The 22,202-nt window shown below is 33.0% G+C and overlaps 1 protein-coding gene across 2 annotated transcripts; it reads left to right on the forward strand.

Annotated features, from left to right (window-relative positions):
* Positions 1-4,392: 4,392 nt before the first annotated feature.
* On the forward strand, positions 4,393-20,322 carry LOC121980420 (ADP-ribosylation factor 2). Of its 2 annotated transcripts, none has more exons than XM_042532449.1 (7): positions 4,393-4,549; positions 4,853-5,006; positions 17,993-18,063; positions 18,624-18,743; positions 19,306-19,424; positions 19,901-19,982; positions 20,056-20,322. In XM_042532449.1, the coding sequence occupies exons 2-7, from the start codon at positions 4,859-4,861 to the stop codon at positions 20,056-20,058; spliced, it is 543 nt and encodes a 180-aa protein (XP_042388383.1). In that variant the 5' UTR covers positions 4,393-4,549; positions 4,853-4,858; the 3' UTR covers positions 20,059-20,322. The 2 variants fall into 2 exon arrangements, with proteins under 2 accessions (XP_042388383.1, XP_042388382.1); XM_042532448.1 differs by having other exon boundaries at positions 4,414-4,567.
* Positions 20,323-22,202: the final 1,880 nt, after the last annotated feature.

Raw genomic sequence — 22,202 nt, forward strand, 5'->3', positions numbered from 1 at the left:
TAGGGACAATAAAAAATAAAGAAGGTAAATAGAAAATGAATTTCTAAGGAATATTTGGTTAATTCAATTATAAAAAATTTCTATTGAGTGTCAAAGTCAATCCTCAAGGGTTAGAGAATTTTGGGATACTCAACTATAGAAGACTTAATTCAAATCCTTTATAAATAGTTGACTTGAGACCTAAAGGAGAGCACTTAGTCTTGATAGAAATTCATTATAAAAGGGCTAAGTAGAAATTACCTTCATTACATCTCACAACAAACTATAAGCATGACTTGCTTTAGAATTCTAAACATGGATGTGGGATGATAGGATGATACATTTAATTAACTTATGCTTATGACAACTTGATGAATTATGAAATGTATCAAATGTAGTGATCATTGACCATCTATGGGAAAATCAAATGCTTAATTAATAGACATCTTGCTCATATATTATAGTTGGATATTTTAAATATTTTAAAAATAATTCTATGTTTTGTAAACTGTGGTTTAATTTTTTAAAATATAAGAATTCAAAACAAGTGTTTAAAATTGATAAAACATTGAATGGTTTTAAGGTTTTTAAGTATTTTTCAAAACTTGAAAAATACAATGAATTTTCATAAAATATATATTTTCCATTATTAGAGAAGCTTAAAAGAAATATGTTGTTAAAATTTTAGGATTTTTTGAATTTTCTAGAATTTTTTCTGTATTTCTAAAGTTGGCTTCAGAAATTAGAATTTGGACCAAAGGTGTGTCAATCGACTACATCAGAGGTCAGTTGACTGGTAACTAATTTTTTAGAATTCTGACTTTGTTTCAGAAATTAATTTTGGTTCACTCTAAGTCAAAGTTGATACCACAATATGCTTGATGGTTAGGTGCAATCTTTTTTATGGTGTCAAAGGGGGAGAAATGATCAGGTTTAAGTTAGAAATTTTTATTTCTCCATATTCGGTTAACAACTTCAAAATTAAGTGATAGAGCATAAGTTAAAGGGGAGCTTGGATTTATGCTTCAGGTTTATATGTCTCTATATTTTACTTTTAAATTTTCAAGTGTAATTTATATCTAACTTAAACATATTGCCACACATTAAAAATGGGAAGATTGTGAGTGCAATCAACCTAGGTTTGATTGGGTATAATCATGATTTTGATGTGTGTTCCAAAGAATTTAAGTTATATTTCATACATGTTTGATATGTGTGTTAGAGCATGCAAAATTTGGTGAACCACATATGAGAAACTTGGTGTGGCTAATTCATCCTATATCTCGGATCGTTGAGATCGGTAAAGAATGGTATTGAAGGCATTCGAGGGACCGTTGAATGAGGAGCAATAGAAAGGAGCTAAGGGAAGCAGAGTTCAAAGCAACATGAAAGATGACACAAAGAAGAGCCGCGAGCTCAAGTGCATTTGAGGGATGAAGGCTGAGGAAGAGGACTTCAAGGAAACTCTGGAGAGGATGAGAGTTGAGTGTTTGTAAGATTCCAGTCGACTGATGATATTACCAGTCGACTCATGTAAGATCACGAGGGCACAAAAGGTTCTATAGCTAACATCTGTGAAGGGTAGTCGACTCTAATATCTCTAATGTTTTATTTTTATGGTTGTGGATCTTTTCTTTTAAAAAATCTATGCAAATAATTTCCTAATAAAAATAAATAAAAAATAAACTAACAATCCAAACTTAATGGACAGACCAAATGTATAGATATTAATGATCACAACTCAAAAACCACACAACCATCTAATATCATAGATATGATCCGTGCTTAATTGTATAATAGAGGTGTATGCAGTTGAATTTGAGGGGAGGGGGAATACATCACAAGCATAATTGTATAATTATCAGAAGTTTTAGAATGGTAGAGTTTTTTAGTTTAGCAGCAAACACAATTTAGTAGTAGTTGCCTTTTATCTTTTTTGCTGAATAAGAAAAATATTAGGATTATCTTTGAGTAGAATTTGTTGTTTATTGTGGAGGGTCTTGTTATCGAGAGGCAAGGAGACGAACAACAAGTTTAGGGTAAAAAAATTAAATCAATTTAATATAGTAGGTGTATGCTCTAGTAGTGTAATATTTTTTATTATTTTATCGGGTAAAAAAAACTTAAGAACTTTAGTATATTAATTGAAATATATATTTAAAAAATAAATTAAAGTTAATGGACAAAAATTAAAAATTAAAAATTAAAAGGATGCCCTTATTATTGTTTTTTCAAATGAAAAATACTCTCATATTTTTCATCCTTAAAAAATACACCTGTTATAATATAAAATAAAATCATTATAATTTAGCTAGAGATGTAATCGAATCGAATAGAGCTGAACTCTTGAATATTTAAATTTGATTCGTTTGTAATCGAGCCGAGCTCGAATTTTATTTAACTAATATATATTCATTATTCATGAGCTTATTTGAACTTTTATCGAGCCTAAACGAGCTTAATAAATATAAATTATAAATTTAAATATTTATTAAAAATTAAATTATATATTTAGAGAAAATTATAATATTTTTATTAAAATTTATAATTTTATTCTAATAAATAAATTTAATATTTTTGTCTATGAAATATCAGAACTATTATTTTTTATTTAAAAAATGATTCATGAGCTTAACGAACATGTTCACGAGTTAATGAGCCGAATATTGTGAAACTTGAGCTTGATTTGTTTATCTTAACGAGCCTCATTAAACAAGCTTGAATGAGCTTTTATCGAATTGAGATTCAAATAGCTCATAAGTGGCTTGGTTCATTTGCACCCCTAAATTTGACCAAATTATTTTCTATAAGATAGTCTTATATTAAAATATTATTTATAAATTTAAGTAAAATTATTTAAAATGGATCAAAATCGTATTAATTTGAACAAAATCGATTCAACCGAATTTTTGTGATTACGATCATAATTGCTATAATAATTTTTTTTTTAAAATAAAAAATATGCATAGATGTTATTTTGACTCTTAAAAAATAAAAAATGATAATCAATTAGAAAACCTTGTTTTAAACTCGACTTCACATATATAACATTTTGATTTATTTGATATCCATCTCTTTGAGATGACTAATCCAAAGGTCCACACCAGTGATCTTCTTTCACTATGAACTATCTTATTCTCAGAAATTTTTTGAAAGTGAAGAAGCCTCTACAAACTCAATGTTACAAGAACACAATAAAAAAAATAAGAAAACAAACATAATACAATAAAAAACCTTGCTGGCTTGATCTCTTATTATTCGGAAATATCTTTTGTTGATTTGGAAATACACTAGCTTTCACTTTAGAATCTCCAAGAACTGACCCTTTCAAACTTCTTTGAAATCACCTTTTAAGCTTGCTGCTCGAGCTGATTTCTGCATATTAGTCGACTGATTTTACTAATCGTTTGACTGATATGATGAATTCAATCGCTGAATCCTATAAAACGATTCTTTTTTTTTTTACCTATTTGACCATATCAGTCGACTGATTTCCTAAATTAGTCGAACTAATTTACTTCTGGATCAAGTCGATTCAACTAGTTTACAAATTGATTCAATTGATTTCAATATCAGTCCACTGATTTCTCAAATCAGTTGAATCAATTTTCTTTTACTTGATTTCCTAATTAGTTGAATTAATTTTCCAAATCAGTTAAATTAATTTGCTTCTGGATCATTGTCACCTTTACATATGATCCAACGAACGGTTCGAGCTTCCACCTCCCTCTAAGAATCTAGCTCTCGATTTTTTTGAACTTTTCTTGCCTTGCATCTGGCTTTACGACTTGCAAGGACTTTCTTTTCCCTAGTATCCGATTGACTTCAACCTACTAGGAATTTCTTTGCTTAGCATATGGTCCATCGTGACCTATCAAGACTTCCATTATCATCAAGTATCCGGTCCTCCATGACCCACTAGACTTTCATTTCATGTTAAGTGTCCTTCATAATTTACTTAGACTTTCTTTCTCATGTCTAGTGTCTGATCTTCTATTATTCACTTAGATTTTTCTTTTATCAATTTTCTGTTGGACTTTTGATCACCAAGTGTCTGATCGTTCGTGATCCACTTTGACTTTCCTTTTGCTAACTTTTCGTTGGATTTCATATCACTAAGTGTCCAATTCTCCGTGGCTCACTTTAACTTTTCTCTTGTCAACTTCTAGTTAGACTTCCGATCACCAAGTGTAACGTGAATAAGCATGCCTCAACAAATGGAATATAGTATAGCTACGAATATAAATGATCAAAAGTTTAAAAAATATCATATAAATCATACATTTATATTCAATAAGTATTTAAGAAAAAACAATAGAAGCATTCCGATACAATTTGATGAGTAACTGGGAACTTCGCCTGGGTTTATGCGGACCGATTTAGATGTTTGTTATGGTCCAACTGCACACTGCAGACCGACCGCCGACCGGTGCCCCAACCAACCACGCTTTCGTGGACCGCAAGTCCGCAATGCATGCGTCTTCTCCTTCCTATTTATGTATCTCTCCTCATGGTCGTCTTCTCTGCAAGGAGAGGAGGATTCTGAAGATCTCTCCCGTAAGCCTTTCTGGTGCGTTCAGATCTTCTTGTAAGCCTTCTTTCTGGTCGATTCTAAAGATCTCTACTGTGATTGCTTACTTGATCTTCCTACGGTCGCAAATCGTTTCCGATTTTTGTCGTATACTTTCAGCGGATTTAGATCTGAGAAGTTTCTTCTTTGTCTTTTCTAAATCATGAGGTCATTTTCTCTTTCGGCATTTCTTGTGACTTTTTCGCCCAAAGTTTGTTCTATATTGTTCATCCTTTAGATCCGTAGTTTGCACTTGGTTCGGAATTTTTTTAATTGATATTTACTCTTTCGGGTCTTGCACAGAGAATCATGGGGCTCACGTTTGCGAAGCTTTTTAGCCGCTTATTTGCGAAGAAGGAGATGAGGATTCTGATGGTGGGGCTTGATGCTGCTGGAAAGACAACCATCCTTTACAAGCTTAAGCTCGGGGAGATTGTCACCACCATTCCTACCATCGGTATGCATTGTTAATATTCGCATAAGAGCTCCTCCTAAAATGATGCATTTCATTATCGTTTCCATGATGGATTATGCATGATGGAAAGCTTGATCTCAATTCCTACAATGTTGGATATAAGCACAATTAGTGGGTGATGTATGGAACAAAGAATTAAAGGGGAGAAAGAAGTGCACCTAATTTGATCTTTTGATGGGTCCTGTCATAGTTAATTAGGCTTTATGACTAGAATGGCTAAAGTGCCCATTTTTAAGCATATATGAGCAAACGGCTAGGAAAACTAAAAAAGTTATAATCACATTAGAGCAAATTGTGATTAAAATTTACTTCACAAAACCAACTAGAGAGAGAGAGAAGCAACATGTTTGTGTGCGCGTGCGCGTACACACACACACAATACCACTTTGCGAAATCTTGAACCTAAATACATATGATATACCCCGTGAATATCTAAATTTTTTAATTTTGAACACTATAACCCAGGAGGGAATCCTGAACCCTAGAGGGAAAATCTTATTGACTCGAACCCATTATAACTCAACTCCTAAATTCTAAAATTTAAAACTCTAAATACATATAATATACCCCAAAACAAAATAATTTTTTTTTAAAAAAAATGGTTTAAGTCCATTAAGGTGCCTGGATTGACTCTAGGCACCTGAATTCAACCCAGGGCGCCTAGAGTCAATCTAGGCGCCCATGTTCCGTAGCTTCGCGTGGCGTAGAGTCCGTAGTAGAGCAAATTCGTGTCTAGATGATACCATTTTGTTAGAAAGGAAGAGGATAAAAATTCTTTAATAGGCAGGAAGATGATATAGGAGAACTTTATAACTCTTGTTTTCAATGTTTTGATATGTCAAGTACAATTAAGTTTTTTTAGATACAAGAGAAAGTTCTAGAGACTCCTCTAGATTAATGATTTTTTGACCAAATTAAACTTAGACTTTAGATACGAGGAATGTACGATGAATGTACTCTAGATACAATGAGTGTACCCTAGATATGATAATATGTTCTAGATATGATAAATGTACAGTGGATACAATGAGACTATGATACAATGAATATACCTTAGATACATTAATATATTCTAGATACGATGAATGTATTCTTATCTAGAAAAAACTAATTAATTTAAGTTTATCTTTCCAGTACCCTATAAACTTTATTTTTTTTTTACTCCAAGCCTTTGCTCTTTATCTTGCAAAATCTTCAAGCCTTAATGCTTTGGTGAAAATATCAACATTTGTTCTCATGCCTTCACTTGTTTTTAATCTTGCAAAATCTTTAAACTTCAATGTTTTGGTGAAAGCATCAATAATTTGATATTGTGCCTTCACCTGTTGCAATTCTCAGAGAATGAATAAATTAAACCATAATCCAAATCCAAAGTTCCTCTGACATATTCTTTTACTAGCCTTCATATGATATCAAGTTAGGGACTCCATGTAACGACTAATGAGTTCAACTCCATAAAGAATATTGGTTTGGAACATGCTTAAGTATCTCAAATTTTTTAGACATTATTGGATTTACATTCTCACCATAGTCAAATCTAGATGGTTTGACTCCTCATTCAATATGAGTGACAATTGATTGACAGGTTTCCATGTCAAATTCGTGCGAGATTTTATTGCATATCCCTTTTGAGAAACAAAAAAAAAAAAATATCATTATCAGTTTGCTTACTTTAAAGAAAGATAATATGATATCATCCCAATATCTGTCATTTTAAATTTTGTAGCCATGTTTTTTTTTTTGAATTCTTCAAACATTGTTGAATTACTTCATGTGAAAATCAAATCATGAATAAATAGACAAACAATTAATAAATCAGCTATCTCCTTTTTCTTAACATAGAGATGATATTCATATGGGCATTGTGGTTGTTTTATGTAAATAACCTCCTCTAACTTGCCATTTAAGAAAGTTGACTTGACATTCAACTTAATAATGCTTCATTTTCTTTGTATGACTAATGCAATAATCAATTGAATAGATTCTAAGTGAGCAATTGGAGCAAAAACTAAAACATAATCAATACTTGACTTGGTTGTTGACGGAATCCTCTTGAACTTTGTATTTTGGGGCCTCCTGCATTCTTCTTTCTTTGTTGACTCATTTCAAACCATACACTTGTTTTCCTTTTGGAAGGGTTACCAATTTCCCATGTGTTATTGTTTATTTTAAGCTACTGTTTCAAAAGTTAGGGGCTCTAAATTTGCAAAAATACAATAAAAACACAATCGTTGATTTCATCAGTTTCAACACATATTCTGCAAGCTTTTTACGGGTGTTTTAATTGAACTCTTCATGAGAGGTAGGTGGTGGAGTTGTGTTGAACTTTCTTCATGAGAGGTATATGGTAGAGTTGTGTGTTGTGAGGTACTATGGTCTACTCTTCTTCTCCAAAGCGTAGAAGAAAATTATAAGCTTTTTCCTTTTTGAGCTTCCCAATTCTACATGGCTTCTTCAACAAATTTAACATCTCAGCTTACAACCACTCTACCATACTTGGCTCTATAATTTATGTAACCTTTGTAATGTAAATCATATTCAATACACAAATATTAAACACTTGACCATTAAATTGGATCTCTCTTGATAAGGTACTTGAGCATATGCTATGCTGCTCCCGGGGCTATGATGCAGCGGTAAGGGCACTCAGTTGTCTCTCAGGTACCTACGGTTCGATTCCTAGCTACAACATATTTGCAGGGATTTTTCCTCCAAATGAGACTTGCAACTAAGGGATGCTAGGCCGCCCGCCACAAGTGCTTCTCGATTTACTTTGGTGGCGGATCGAAAACTTTTGTGGGGACGGGCCGGTCACCCAACCTCGACATTACCCAACCTGGTTTTTTTTTTTTGAGCATATGATGTGCTTTAAAAAACTCACAAATATTTGTCACAAGGCTTTCTTCCATTTTATGCTTCTTGAAAAGTTTGATCTTTGACATTCAATGCTAGAGAGTGATTAGACAAGGAACTGCACAACAAACAAATTCAACCCCAAACTCCTTTTGCATATTTTTGGCTTTTAGCATGCATCTTGCTATGTTTAGAATGGTTTTATTCTTTCTTCCAGCCACTCCATTTTATTGTGACAATCTAGGAATTGCCAAAGAAAGACTAATTCCATGAGTTTCATTGAAGTCATTGAACTCTTTGGAAGTGACTTCGCTTCCCCTATCAGATCTTTTGATGTTATACCATAATACCAAGTCTCATTTTTTCTACAAGTCTTTTGAAATTTTTGGAAGCAACAAAAGCTTCTCATTTTTTCTTAAGAAAATAAACCTAAGCTTTTCTTCTAAAATTATCAATAAAGAGTAGAAAGCATTTACTATTACCGAGTGAGGGTTGATTGATCAATCCATAGACATCTACATACACAAGAATCTTAGTTGTTTTGAATGTTGCTTCTTTCATATAACTCCTAGCATAATGTTTGTTGAGAACACATGCTTCACATCAAGGTTCTAAAATTTACTAAGCACTAGTTGGGCGCTAGACCAGTGCCTAGGCCGCCTAGGCATTGTTAGACGAATTCCTCAGTATCAACATAATTTACATAATAAATCACATATTATAACCCTAACACAATAATATCAAATTTAAAATGAGTTCAAAATTACACAACTAATAAAATATTATTGTACACAAACTCAATATCATCGGACACAAACTCAACATCAAATTTATTTTACTTCTTCTCTATAATTTTCAACAACATATTCTTCATCGGACACAAACTAAATATCATCACCGATCCTCCTTTTCTTCGGATGCAAAATTATCCTCATAAAGTTCTCTCACTCTAGGGCTCCGAACATTTTCTTCGGATGTAAAATCATCCTCGTAATGTTCTCTCACTCTAGGGTTTCTTCGGAGTTATAGATTTTCATCTACTCCATTTGCCATGTGAGCCCAGAACCTAGTTCAACTTTATCATCTATTCCACCATCCACAATCCAACATTGTGCATCCACAACTAATAAAATATCATTGTACACAAACTCAATATCATCGGACACAAACTCAACATCAAATTTATTTTACTTCTTCTCTATAATTTTCAACAACATATTCTTCATCGGACACAAACTAAATATCATCACCGATCCTCCTTTTCTTCGGATGCAAAATTATCCTCATAAAGTTCTCTCACTCTAGGGCTCCGAACCTTTTCTTCGGATGCAAAATCATCCTCGTAATGTCCTCTCACTCTAGGGTTTCTTCGGAGTTATAGATTTTCATCTACTCTATTTGCCATGTGAGCCCAGAACCTAGTTCAACTTTATCATCTATTCCACCATCCACAATCCAACATTGTGCATTTGATGCATCTTTTGCAAGAAGAAAATCGACATTTCTTTCTTTTTCTCTTTTTTTGTTTGTTCAGCAATCTGACATTAAATTGGATAAATACTAAATTATTCAGCTTTTTACTGAACCACGTACTTAAGTTTGCAAAATACCCATTTCATATAGGGAAGTTTCAAAATGACCAAATCACGTACCTATTTTCGATTTTACCCTTATCAGCCGACTGGTGTTTTAGAGCAGTCAAATCGATTTGGTTTTGTATTGAAACGTTCGATTTTTAATCAAATCAGTCGACTGATTTTTTAAATCAGTCAAATTGATTTACTTTTTTTTTAAAAAAAAATCAAAATCGATTTTAGATCAAATTGGTTGATAGACTAAATAACCTCAGATTTATATGAAACTAGTTTCTATATGTTTGTTTATCTCTCTTGATTATATTCATGCCCTCAAATGTCATTTTGATGTTTGGTATATCAGTCGTTTTTACTCAAAATCCGTTGATAGATCAAACGACCTTGGATTGACATGAAACAAGTTCTTTTATGTCCGTCTACCTCTCTTGATTATATCCATGCCCTCAAACATCAATTTGACCTAATATATTGAGAGCAATTATTTTTTAAACATGAATTAAATTTTTAAACCAGCTGATGGACCACATGACCTCGGATTGACATGAAATAAGTTTTTATATGTTTGTCTACCTCTCCTAATTATATCCATGTCCTCAAACTTCAATTTGACCCAATATATTTAGAGCAATAATTTTTTGAATACGAATATGTTTGAAAAATTTAATTCGTGTTCAAAAAATCATTGTTCTCAATATATTGGGTCAAATTAAAGTTTGAGAGCATGAATATAATCAGAAGAGGTAGACGAACATATAATAATTTGTTTTATGTCAATCCGAGGTCATTTGGTCTATTAGCTGTTTTTGCCCAAAATCGGCTGATGGATTAAATGACTTCGGATTGACATGAAACAAGTTCTTATATGTTCATCTATCTCTTCTAATTATATCCATGTTCTTAAACTTCAATTTGACCCAATATATTGAGAGCAATAATTTTTTGAACACGAATATGTTTGAAAATTTTAATTCATGTTCAACAAATCATTGTTCTCAATATATTGGGTCAAATTAAAGTTTGAGGGCATGAATATAATCAGGAGAGGTAGACGAACATATAAGAACTTGTTTCATGTCAATCCGAGGTCATTTGGTCCATTAGCTATTTTTATCCAAAACCGGCTGATGGATTACATGAAACAAGTTCTTATATATATTCGTCTACCTCTCTTGATTATATCCATGCTACCCTCAAACATCAATTTGACCTAATATTTTGAGAGCAATGATTTTTTGAACACGAATATATTTGAAAATTTTAATTCATGTTCAAAAAATCATTGCTCTCAATATATTAGGTCAAATTGATGCTTGAGGGTATGAATATAATCAGGAGAGGTAGAAGAACATATAAGAACTTGTTTTATATCAATCTCAAGTCGTTTGATCCATCAGCCGATTTTGGGCAAAAATGGCTGATGTACCAAACGTCAAATTGGCATTTGAGGGCATGAATGTAATTAAGAGAGATAGATGAACACATAGGAACTAGTTTAATATCAATCCGAGGTCGTTTGGTCTAACCAATTTGATCTAAAATCGATTATAATTAAAAAAAACAAAAAATGCAAATCAATCAGTTGAACTAATTTGATTAAAAATCGAATGTTTCGATACAGAACCAAATCAATTCGACTGCTCCACAACACCAGTCGATTGATAAGGGTAAAATCGGAAATAGGTACGTGATTAGGTCATTTTGAAACTTCCCTATGTGAAATGGGTATTTTGCAAACTTAAGTACATGGATCAGTAATTGATCTAAAATCGATTATAATTAAAAAAAACAAAAAATGCAAATCAATCAGTTGAACTAATTTGATTAAAAATCGAATGTTTCGATACAGAACCAAATCAATTCGACTGCTCCACAACACCAGTCGATTGATAAGGGTAAAATCGGAAATAGGTACGTGATTAGGTCATTTTGAAACTTCCCTATGTGAAATGGGTATTTTGCAAACTTAAGGACATGGATCAGTAAAAAGCTGTAGATTATTCAATCTGTTGACATCCAATATATTTCGTTCCTTTGTATGAATCTAAAAAAAAAAGAGAGAGCAATTGTGATAGTTAGTAACATGAATATAAAACTTTAAAAATTAATACTTTACTTTAATTAAAGACTTAAAGTTTAAAACTTACTGCTTCGAATGCCAATTGGATCTCTCTTGATAAGGTACTTGAGCATATGCTATGCTGCCCCTGGGGTTATGGTGTTTCTCTCAGGTACCCACGGTTCGATTAATAGCTACGGCGTATTTGTAGGGATTTTTCCTTCAAATGAGACTTGTAACTAAGGGATGCTAGGCCGCTCGTTGCAAGTGCTTCCCGATTTAGCCTAGGCTGGTGGGAAACTTTCGTGGGGCCGGGCCGGTCACCACAGGCTCCACGGAGCGTACCATAGCATATGCTCAAGTATCTTATCAAGAGAGATCCAATTGGCATTCGAAGGAGTAAGTTTTAAACTTTAAGTCTTTAATTAAAGTAAAGTATTATTTTTTTAAAGTTTTATATTCATGTTACTAACTATCATAATTGCTCGCTTTTTTTTTTAGATTCATACAAAGAAAAGAAATAAGTTGGATGTCAATAGATTGAGTAATCTACAGCTTTTTACTGAACCACGTACTTTGCAAAATACCCATTTCACGTAGGGAAGTTTCAAAATGACTAAATCATGTACCTATTTTCAATTTTACCCTTATCAGTCGACTGGTGTTTTGGAGCAGTCAAATCGATTTGGTTCTATATCGAAATGCTCGATTTTTAATCAAATCAGTCGATTGATTTTTAAATCAGTCGAACTGATTTTTTAAATCAGTCGAACTGATTTTTTAAATCAGTCGAACTGATTTGTTTTTGTTTTTTTTTTAAATCAAAATCGATTTTAGATCAAATTGGTTGATAGATCAAATGACCTTGGATTTATATGAAACTAGTTCCTATGTGTTCGTCTATCTCTCTTGATTATATCCATGCCCTTAGATGTCAATTTGATATTTGGTACATCAACCGTTTTTGCCAAAAATTGGTTGATAGATCAAACGACCTCGGATTGACATGAAATAAGTTCTTTTATGTTCGTCTACCTCTCTTGATTATATCCATGTCGTCAAATATCACTTCTATTTTTTCTCAATAATTTTCAATAACTTATTCTTTGTCAGACACAAACTCAATATCATCATTGTGATCCTCCTTTTCTTCTTCGGATGCAAAATCATTCTCATGAAGTTCTCTCACTCTAGGGCTTCTTCGGAGTTGTAGATTTTCATCTGCTCCACTTGCTTTATCAAAACCATTTGCCATGTGAGCCCAGAACCTAGTTCAGCTTCATCATTTTCTCCACCGTCCACAATCCAACCTTGTGCATTTGATGCATCTTTTGCAAGAAGGAAATCGATACTTTTTTTCTCTTTTTTATTTGTTCAACAATCTAGCATTAAATTGGACAAATACTAGTTTGTTCAATTTGTTGACATCCAACGTATTCTTTTCTTTGTATGAATCTAAAAAAAAGAGAGTAAATATTATAGTTAGTAACATGAATATAAAACTTCAAAAATTAATACTTTAATTTAATTAAAGACTTAAAGTTTAAAACTTACTCCATCGAATGCACTCCAATTTCTTTCACACTCAGATGAACTTGTAGTTAATGAAAATATCCTTAATGTCACTCTTAGAAAGTTGGGTGTGTGAGCACTGTATGTACTCCACCATGCACATGGATCAAATGTATCATTATTTTTTTCACATGTTTTTGTTGTCAATGTTTTTTCAAATAACTCAGTCTTGTCTCTATATTTTACAAATTCCTTGTTAATAATTGTATTTTGTAGATCTAACTCATTGACCTTTAAAATTTCCATATATTCAAAGATTCTCGTCACAACCTCTTCATGAAGAGCAATAGAACTATCTTTATAGTAAAAATAGGGATTCAACCAAAAATGCAGTGGTATGCAATGATGTATCAAGTCTATCCTTCATTCTTGACTCAATAATCACTATAATAGGCTGATAGTTTGATTCCACGTTGTTCAGGGTCATCTTGATATCTTCTTTAGCTTGAAGGAGCTCCTCATATAGAAATCCCATGGATGACTTTCTATCTTCATCTACCAATCGAAGAACTCTTACTAAAGGAGCAAATATTTTCAAACAAAGTATCACACCATTCCAAAAACTAATGCTCATCACAGTAGAGTAAGCCAATTTTCCTTTGTTTTTGACCATTTATATTTCTGCCACATATCACTTGTAAACATGAACCCTTAAACTAGATGTTTTTTAATCAAACTTTGCAATGTGAGGAAATTTGATGCAAATCTGGTAACTGCTGGCTGAACTATATCTCTCTTCTTCGTGAAACTTCTCATCAATGACAAACTCTTATGGTGAGCAAAAATGAAAATGGTAAAAGACTTGGCTTGCTCACTAGCCTTTTTATATCATGGAAGCTTGTCAATACTTTTAAGCATGAGATTAACAGTGTGAGTTGCACATGAACTCCAAAAGATCCCAATCTCTTTTCTATCATCAATTTAGGTGCAATCATATTGTTGGTGGCATTGTCTGTTACATTCTGAATAATATTCGAAGCTCCTACTTGTTCAACACACTTGTCAACATACTCAAAAATAAGTTCAGCTGTATGTGTCTCATCTGAAGACTCTTTAGACTCTAAATATATAGTACCTAGCTTGCAATTAACACACAAATTTAAGCTGTTTCTTCTTTTTCTATCACTCCATGCATCTGTCATTATCGAACACCCATTCTTCTTCATATTTCTTTTGCTTTGTTCTTTTAACTTCGATTTTCAACAGTGGCTCCCTAAGCTGATATTGAGTTGGAGGCTTGAATCCTGGTCTAAATTGACCCACTGCTTCCATTAGTTGTTTGAAGCTATCATTATCAACAATATTGAATGGGATTCCATTTCATAAACTCATCTGCCAACATATTGTTGAACTTTTTGAGTTCTCTCTGTGAAAATTGTTTCATTTATATTTTTTTGACAAAGCATAAACCTACATTTTCTAGAGCAATTACCGATGTATATCTATCAATGGGGTGAAGTGGAAGAGGTTTTTTAATTCCATCTATCCCTTCAATTTCAGGACCTTCTTCGTTTAGAGAAATAGTCACCTCTACTCTACAACTTTGTTCTTCTTTATGTTCCTCCCTTCTAAATAGTCTGTTTGTACTTATTGTTATCTTCTTGAGATATTTTCACAATCAGATATATTTCCAGATATCTTTCCTATGTGTTCCTTGATCTTATACACTCCTCTGACGTCATTTTTTCACACGGCTTGCATTTAATTTTGTCGAGGTTCTTAGGATCAATCAACATCCCATACTCCCATCCAATGCCATTTGACTTTCTCATAAGACTTCCGGAATCAGATTGAGTGACGGATGTCATTGAAGATGAATTGCTTGCCATTGTAATTGTGATAACCGAAAAAACGATTTAAGAATAAATTTAAGATACAAATCAGTAAAAAAATATTAATATAATTCAATAAAAAAATATTATTAAAATATAAATGTGATTTATATAAATTAATAAAATTTATTAGTTTTTTTTAATTTTAAATATAAAATTTTGAATATAAATATGATTTATATGGATTAATAAGATTTATTAGAATTTTTTAATTTTAAATATAAAATATCATAATATACATTAATTAATAATATTTATCAGATTTTTTAAATTTTAAATATAATATTATTAAAATATAAATAAATTAATAAAATTTATAAAAAGATTTTAATTTTAAATATATTTTTTATATAGTTTGTTGGGATAAGTGAGGAGTTGTTTAATTAAATAAATAATAAATTAATTAAAACAAAAACATCGTGAGCGTTGAACTCACGTAGGATGCATCTGTGGTGGCAGATGCGTTCATCGACGTGACGCTGGTGCTGGACGCGCTGTTGGAAGCCTCGACGACGAGTTTGGAGGCGATAGATGCGTCCAAGAACGTGTCCGCCACCGCTGGACGCGCCCTGTGACCCGAAAGCGCCACAGGAGGGAAAAAAAATTATTACTTAAATTATAAACCTTACCAATCATTGAGTAGAGTCTTCTGGAGGAGGCGAAACTAGCATGAGCAATTTAGGGCTTTAAATTGGAAAAAAAAAACACAATTTCCGCGCCACCTAGGCGGCTGGGTTGGCCGCCTCGACGGCTCCACCCCTGCGGCTAGGCTGGCCGCCTTCACCTTTCTGGTGCAGTTGTCGGTCGTCGAACGGCTAGCCGGCGCCTAGGGCGCGTTTTAGAACACTGCTTCACATAAATGATTGGGATGATTGATTGGAGCCATCTCTTTCACCATCTACTTTTCTCCCATGGCCTTCAATGCTCCAAAGTTCAAATGACCAAATTTGGTGTGCCAATGCTGTGGTTCATCTTGCACATTGGCCTTCAAATACTTTGCTTCAATTATTTTAATATTTAATGTAAATATCCTATTTCTTGACATAGCAACCTTAGCAAGCAAATTAACATTTTGACATCTAAGCTAAAGATAATTACTTTTCATAAGAATCTCACAACCTTTTTCAAGTACTTAGCCTAGACTTAGAATGTTAGTCCTTAATTTCAACACAAAGTAAACATCTAGAATCATTTTATGGCTACCATCTTTGAAAGAGATGAGAATTGTACCTTTCCTGTCAATGTGGATTTTTAAGGAGTCCCCAATAGAAACGGTGTTTTTCACTTTCTCGTCAACCTCTACAAGTATTTCTTTGTATCCACTCATCTGATTGCTTGTAACATTGTCCAAGTACCATAAGCTATTATCACCCTTTTCTTTCTCCTTTGATTTATAGCAACAAAGTTAATTCTTCAGTTTCTTGATTATCACCAATAAGATTAGTCTCTTCTTTAATACCATTACTAACACCTTAACATTCCCAAGTAGGATGACCCATTTATGACGAGCATAGCATTCAACTTAAGACTTTTCATACTTTTTCCCATTCGAAGTTGAATAATAGTTTTGCCCTCTTCCTCTTGTCCTTCCATAGTCTCTAGGTGATGCTTAGCTTCTTTCTTCACGACTATAGTTGTCTCTATTACTCCTACTTGATCCAATTTAGAAATGTCCACATCCCCTTTCTTTCACGTGCTCTTCCTCATTCACGTCCTATAAAATAATTGTTTCCTTTTCCATCATCCTTCAGCGTAGTGTTGGCTTTGAGAACTTGCTCCAATGGCTCTTCTTGTCTTCTCTTGATCTTTTTTTCAAGGGCTTGTAGTAAACTATCTAATTCTTCAATGGAGTGTAAACCTTTTGTTCCTTTAATAATACACACGATATAATCAAATTTAGGAATCAAAGAACGAAGAACCTTTTCTACTACATGTACATCTTCTATCTTGTCTTCGTTTCTCTTCAGTTGATTCACAATTGTGATTCGTACTCTTTCATTTGCAATGCTTCAAAATCACGCCTTAGTGAATGAGGTTTTACCGTCTTTAATTTGTCACCTTGGAAAGCCTTTCCCAATATCTCCCAAACTTCTTTTGAAGTAGTAGCATCAGCCACCTTCTTGCTCATTAAATCATCCAAATGTTGATGGATGTAGGGCTGTAAACAAGCCGAGCCGAACTTTGGGGTGTTCAAGCTTGTTTGAAAAGATAACCGAGCCGAGCCGAGCCGAGCTTAAAATGAACCAAACTTTTGAAATAAGTGTTCAAGCTTGGCTTGGTTTATTTTTTATGAGCTTGAGCTTGTTTGAAGCTTAGCTTAAGCGTGGTTCGTTTAGATGTTATCAGACTCTCAATTCAAGCTTGGCTTGAGCTTGGTTCGTTTAGATGTTATCAAGCTTTCAATTCAAGCTTGTTTGATTGTTTGAAACTTTTAATTGTTTGATTGGTTATTAAGATTGATAATTTAAATTTATTTATTTATTTTATTATTTATTTAGCATATTGAAAAAAGTTTTATTAATAAATATACAGCTGAACACATATGTGTTCAAGATTGTTTGTTTAGTTTAACGAGCTGTTCAAGCTTGTTTGTTTAATTAATCTTATGTATATTGAACGAACATAAACAAGCTCTTACCAAGCCGAACACCAAGCTTGTTCACGAACGCTTGGTTCATTTACAGCCCTAGATGGATGAGGGTGAGGGCTGCTTAATCCTCCTTTGTCTTTGACAAAGAATCACTTGAGATAACTCATCATCTTCATTTATATATATATATATATATATATATAGACACACGCGCACATGATTCAACTCTCACTTTGATGAGGTTTCTTCGCTGAAATGTGAATCACTACATTAACTTAAAATGAACTTATGGTTGCAATATACATGCAATTTGGTTTAGGCACTTGGAAATATGTATGTGTTTGATTTTTTGGTTTTTTATAATCAATTATAGTTAATGTATAATAATAGAAGTTGCTGGAGTGTATATGTTTGTAGAATAACAGAAATCTTAGAATCAATATTCATATTGTTGTTGTATTCCAATGCAGGCTTCAATGTAGAGACTGTTGAATACAAGAACATTAGCTTCACTGTATGGGATGTTGGTGGTCAAGATAAGGTACTAGAATGAGCTACTCATCATTATCATCCACTTCAAGTTTTGTTTGTCTGAGCTATTTAGGATTAGCTATATGAATCCTTTCTCTTCATTGAACTCTATGCAAAGTATAATATTCAAATCAATAAATTAGCTGACAATCTTCCTCTATCCCTTACACATTTGCTCCTAATCTAGTTGATTAATTATATTACCTGTAAACACTATCAGCTGCCTTTCAGCATATCTATTCCATCTCAATTTTCTCTCTCTCATTTTATTATGTATTGGTGGTAGACCTGATCACTCTCAAATATTGCATTTGTCAAATTTATCCTTTCTAGTAATTCCACACCAAAAATTGTATTAGATTATCATTACATTATTAGATTGTGATGCCTAGAATAGATTTGTCCTTTGACTAGGTATAATCCATTGAATGTAGTATAGTGGGACTTAAAGAGTATGATGGTTTTAAAATATAGAACATGTACCCTTTAGAGTTGAGAATAATTGTTTTGCTACACACTTATTCAATTAATAGTCAATCAATTTATATGCCTTTATTCTGGGGATTTCAGATCAGACCTCTCTGGAGGCATTATTTCCAAAATACACAAGGCCTTATTTTTGTTGTTGATAGCAATGACCGAGATCGTGTTGTTGAGGCAAGGGATGAACTCCACAGGATGCTCAATGAGGTACTTATATTCATAAATTTATCTTCCAAAATATCTATTGCTCACTATGCTCTTGCTACTAGTTTTGGAAAGTTTTACAGTAATTATTTCAATAGCTTGTTTTGTAAGAGAGGGCATACATTTGTTTTCTGTTTATATTTATAAGACAATCCCAGGAAATATGATTTAAAAACTGACTCTTTGTGATCATAAGATATTCAACATCCTTTCTGTCAATTTATTTTCACTCTTTAACTGTTTAAATGGTTGTCCTGCTTGTGAAATAATTGATATACTGAACTTGCATATACTTATTGGTGATTATGTGAAAACAACTTAGACTCTTAGTTAATGGAACATCAAATACTGCAGAACTCAAAAAAAAACAAAAGAGAAGAAGAAGGATTTCTTAAATTTATCTAAAAGACAATCATATGGGTTGTGCTTGACAATTAGAATGGTCTACTAAAGTATTTTGGTAATGGTAAAACCTTCAAGTATACAGGGTTAATATCTGTTTATTTTATTTTATTTTTTCCAACCTGTGTTATTTGATTTTGAATATGTTCTGGTATATTGGTAGGATGAGTTAAGGGATGCTGTCTTACTTGTCTTTGCTAACAAACAAGACCTTCCAAATGCAATGAATGCTGCTGAAATCACTGATAAGCTTGGTCTGCATTCTCTGCGTCAGCGACACTGGTAAGATGCTCAGTTGGCAATTTATCTGATTTAGTTGGTTATATTATGTTAAAAGGGAGCCTTGATGCCATGGTAAAATTGCTACCATGTGATTCGGTGGTCACGGGTTCAAGTCATGGAAACAATCTCTTACAATACATGGTAAAATTACGTACAATAGACCCAATGTGGTCTGACCTTTTCTAGACTCCGCATCAACGTAGTTTTGTGCATTGGGCTGCCCTCTAGTTAGTTATATTCTATTATAACCAAAATTATTGTCGGTTATCGTAGACGTTATGGTCGAAGAGAATTAACATAGCATTTTAAGCATAACCAAAATTTTATGCTTCAGAGCTACTAACAGATTTCAAGTAGCTTCTAAAATGAACGTAGGAATCCCATCCAGTTTTGCCAATTTTCTTGTGCTCGGTCAATGGTTTAACATGCTTACGCTTCTGAATCATGATTGGTATTTCGGCACTTGCTATGCTCAGGTATATACAGAGTACTTGTGCTACATCTGGGGAGGGCTTGTACGAGGGGCTTGATTGGCTCTCCAACAACATAGCCAATAAGGTATTTCTTCCCTCAATCACAAGGTTTTGATTGAACATTTGTGTATATACTGACACGAATCTTATCTTCACAGTAGTAGATGTTGCTTGATGGACAAAGTAGCACTCGGCATTTGCCACACGGTTTGATGTTTTGTGTATGATATGGATGAAGATAGCTCTAATAAGTTGCTTGTTATCTTTCGTATTGTGTATTTGTACCCTGGATTTCTTCCACGTGCTGCATTTTTGCCGTTAGGATATATTGTTTAGTAGAAACATGTCTTTTAATTCATTTGCCACCTTGTACTATTTGGTTGGTTAGGCTGTTTCGTGTTAATCATATGCATCAGTTGTTTCAATTTTTTTTTTTGGCTGTTTGGTGTTGATATATCAGGTGTGTGTGCCCGTGGTTATACTCAACAGGGAAGAAATTGATCATAAGAAACTTTTTTCTGCTATTATAAGATTTGCCTTGTCCGAGCAAGTCTTTTGTAGGGTTGAGTTGGAGAAATTCAAAGAGAGGAAAAGGTCGAGGTGTGAATAATTGGATAAATATTGGGGAGAGTGGAGGACTGATAGAGGTGAGTCAACGAGGTGGGTAGTTGAGGTGGATTACTGAGGCGAGGAGCCTAAGCGGGATACCGAGTGGAAAGGTATGGAGCAGTGACATTCTCTCGTCTCATTTCCTTTCATTCTTATCAGCGTTCGCCAAAAGCTTTAAAAAAAGTTATTTTTTTTTTGTCCCTCAAGGCATTAGCTTCATTTCCTTACCTTTTTGGCACAAAAACTAATAGGCTACCAAATGCTATAGCTCTGATGGGGTAGGAACTTTTGTGTGTTTTTCCCAACGTTTAGTTTTTCTTTGATTCTTTGTGATTTTGGGTTTGTAAGTTCCCTGGCCACTAGATTTTTTGAGGTTGGTTCCTTGAGGGTCCTCGTCCAGTTCTAGGTTGTTCTATCCTTTGGCTTCTTTGTAGTTTGGCTTGTCCTACCACTGACTTCTTTGTAGTTTGGCTTGTCCATGTTTGACCTTGCTTCTAGTTCCCTTGGACAATGAGACTCTAGCAAACGAGTTACGTATGAATGGGAGGAGTAGAGCTGAACAATTGGTTAAGACTGAATCAATCAAATCGAACAAATTGAAAATCAAATAAATTGATTTTTTTAACTGATTTAATTTTTCTATGAAAATTAAATAAACTGGATTAAATATCAGTTAATTTAAATTTTTTTATCAAATCAATTAAAATTTTAAAATTAAATTAATCAAATTTAGATTTTGTTTAGTTAATTATATTTTTAAATAAAAAATAATTAAATTAATATTTTTATTTTATTCAACCGAATTATGAATTTTAAAATTAAAATTGAACCAAAAATGGAACTATTTTTTTTAGAAAAAAATTAAAACTGAATTTCTAGATCCGGTTCAATTAATTCGATTTTATTGAAATTTTGCTCACCTCTAGGGAGGAGACTTACTTATGCATTCTACTATGACCTCTACTAAGTTTGTTGAACTTAAATGGTTCTACGATCTGTTATAAAATTTTATTTGCTTGGTTCTCTAGAAATATCACTAGTGTTCTAAGCTTCACACTTTTTTTTTGGTTGATATTTCCTAGCTGACCTATGTTTTTCTTTCTTTCCTTTGTTGGTTTGGCTCCTAAATTTTCCTCACTATAGATTAGGTAGTTTTCTTTGAATTTTTGAAGGCACATAATTGTGTTCCTAATTAAGTTACATTGTGCGAGAATTGAACTTAAAAGAGAGTTTTCAAGTGCCCTATTGAGTGTGCTTTTACAAAAGAATCTACTACATGTCCCTCAATCTAGGTGGAAGGTGGAAGTTCAATTTTGTTCTTCGAACAATTCAACAAAAATTAAAGGACAGCCCTTAATTTTGTATCTGTAAAAAGAGAACCCTATGTTGAAACATATTAAAAGAGTGTCATCGTTGTAATAGCTTTGGTCTAAATTATTATGTTTAGCAATTTTTGGTAAAACTAGATTCTAAACTTTAAAACTGACTAATGTTAGTCAAATATTAGTTAAAATTATTCGGTTAAATATACTCTCAGTTGAAATTGTTTTAATATGATCAAAATTACTCCACTACTGTTGTAGCAGTTTGATCGTTTTAATCAATAGATGGCTTAGCAAGCCCAAAGGGCTAAATGAAACAATTAGTAGGCAAAGTGAGTGGGTCACTGGTCGTGGTGCCAGAGGGAAGGATGCTT

Source organism: Zingiber officinale, chromosome 5A, assembly GCF_018446385.1.
Source record: "Zingiber officinale cultivar Zhangliang chromosome 5A, Zo_v1.1, whole genome shotgun sequence".
Lineage (NCBI taxonomy): Eukaryota > Viridiplantae > Streptophyta > Magnoliopsida > Zingiberales > Zingiberaceae > Zingiber > Zingiber officinale.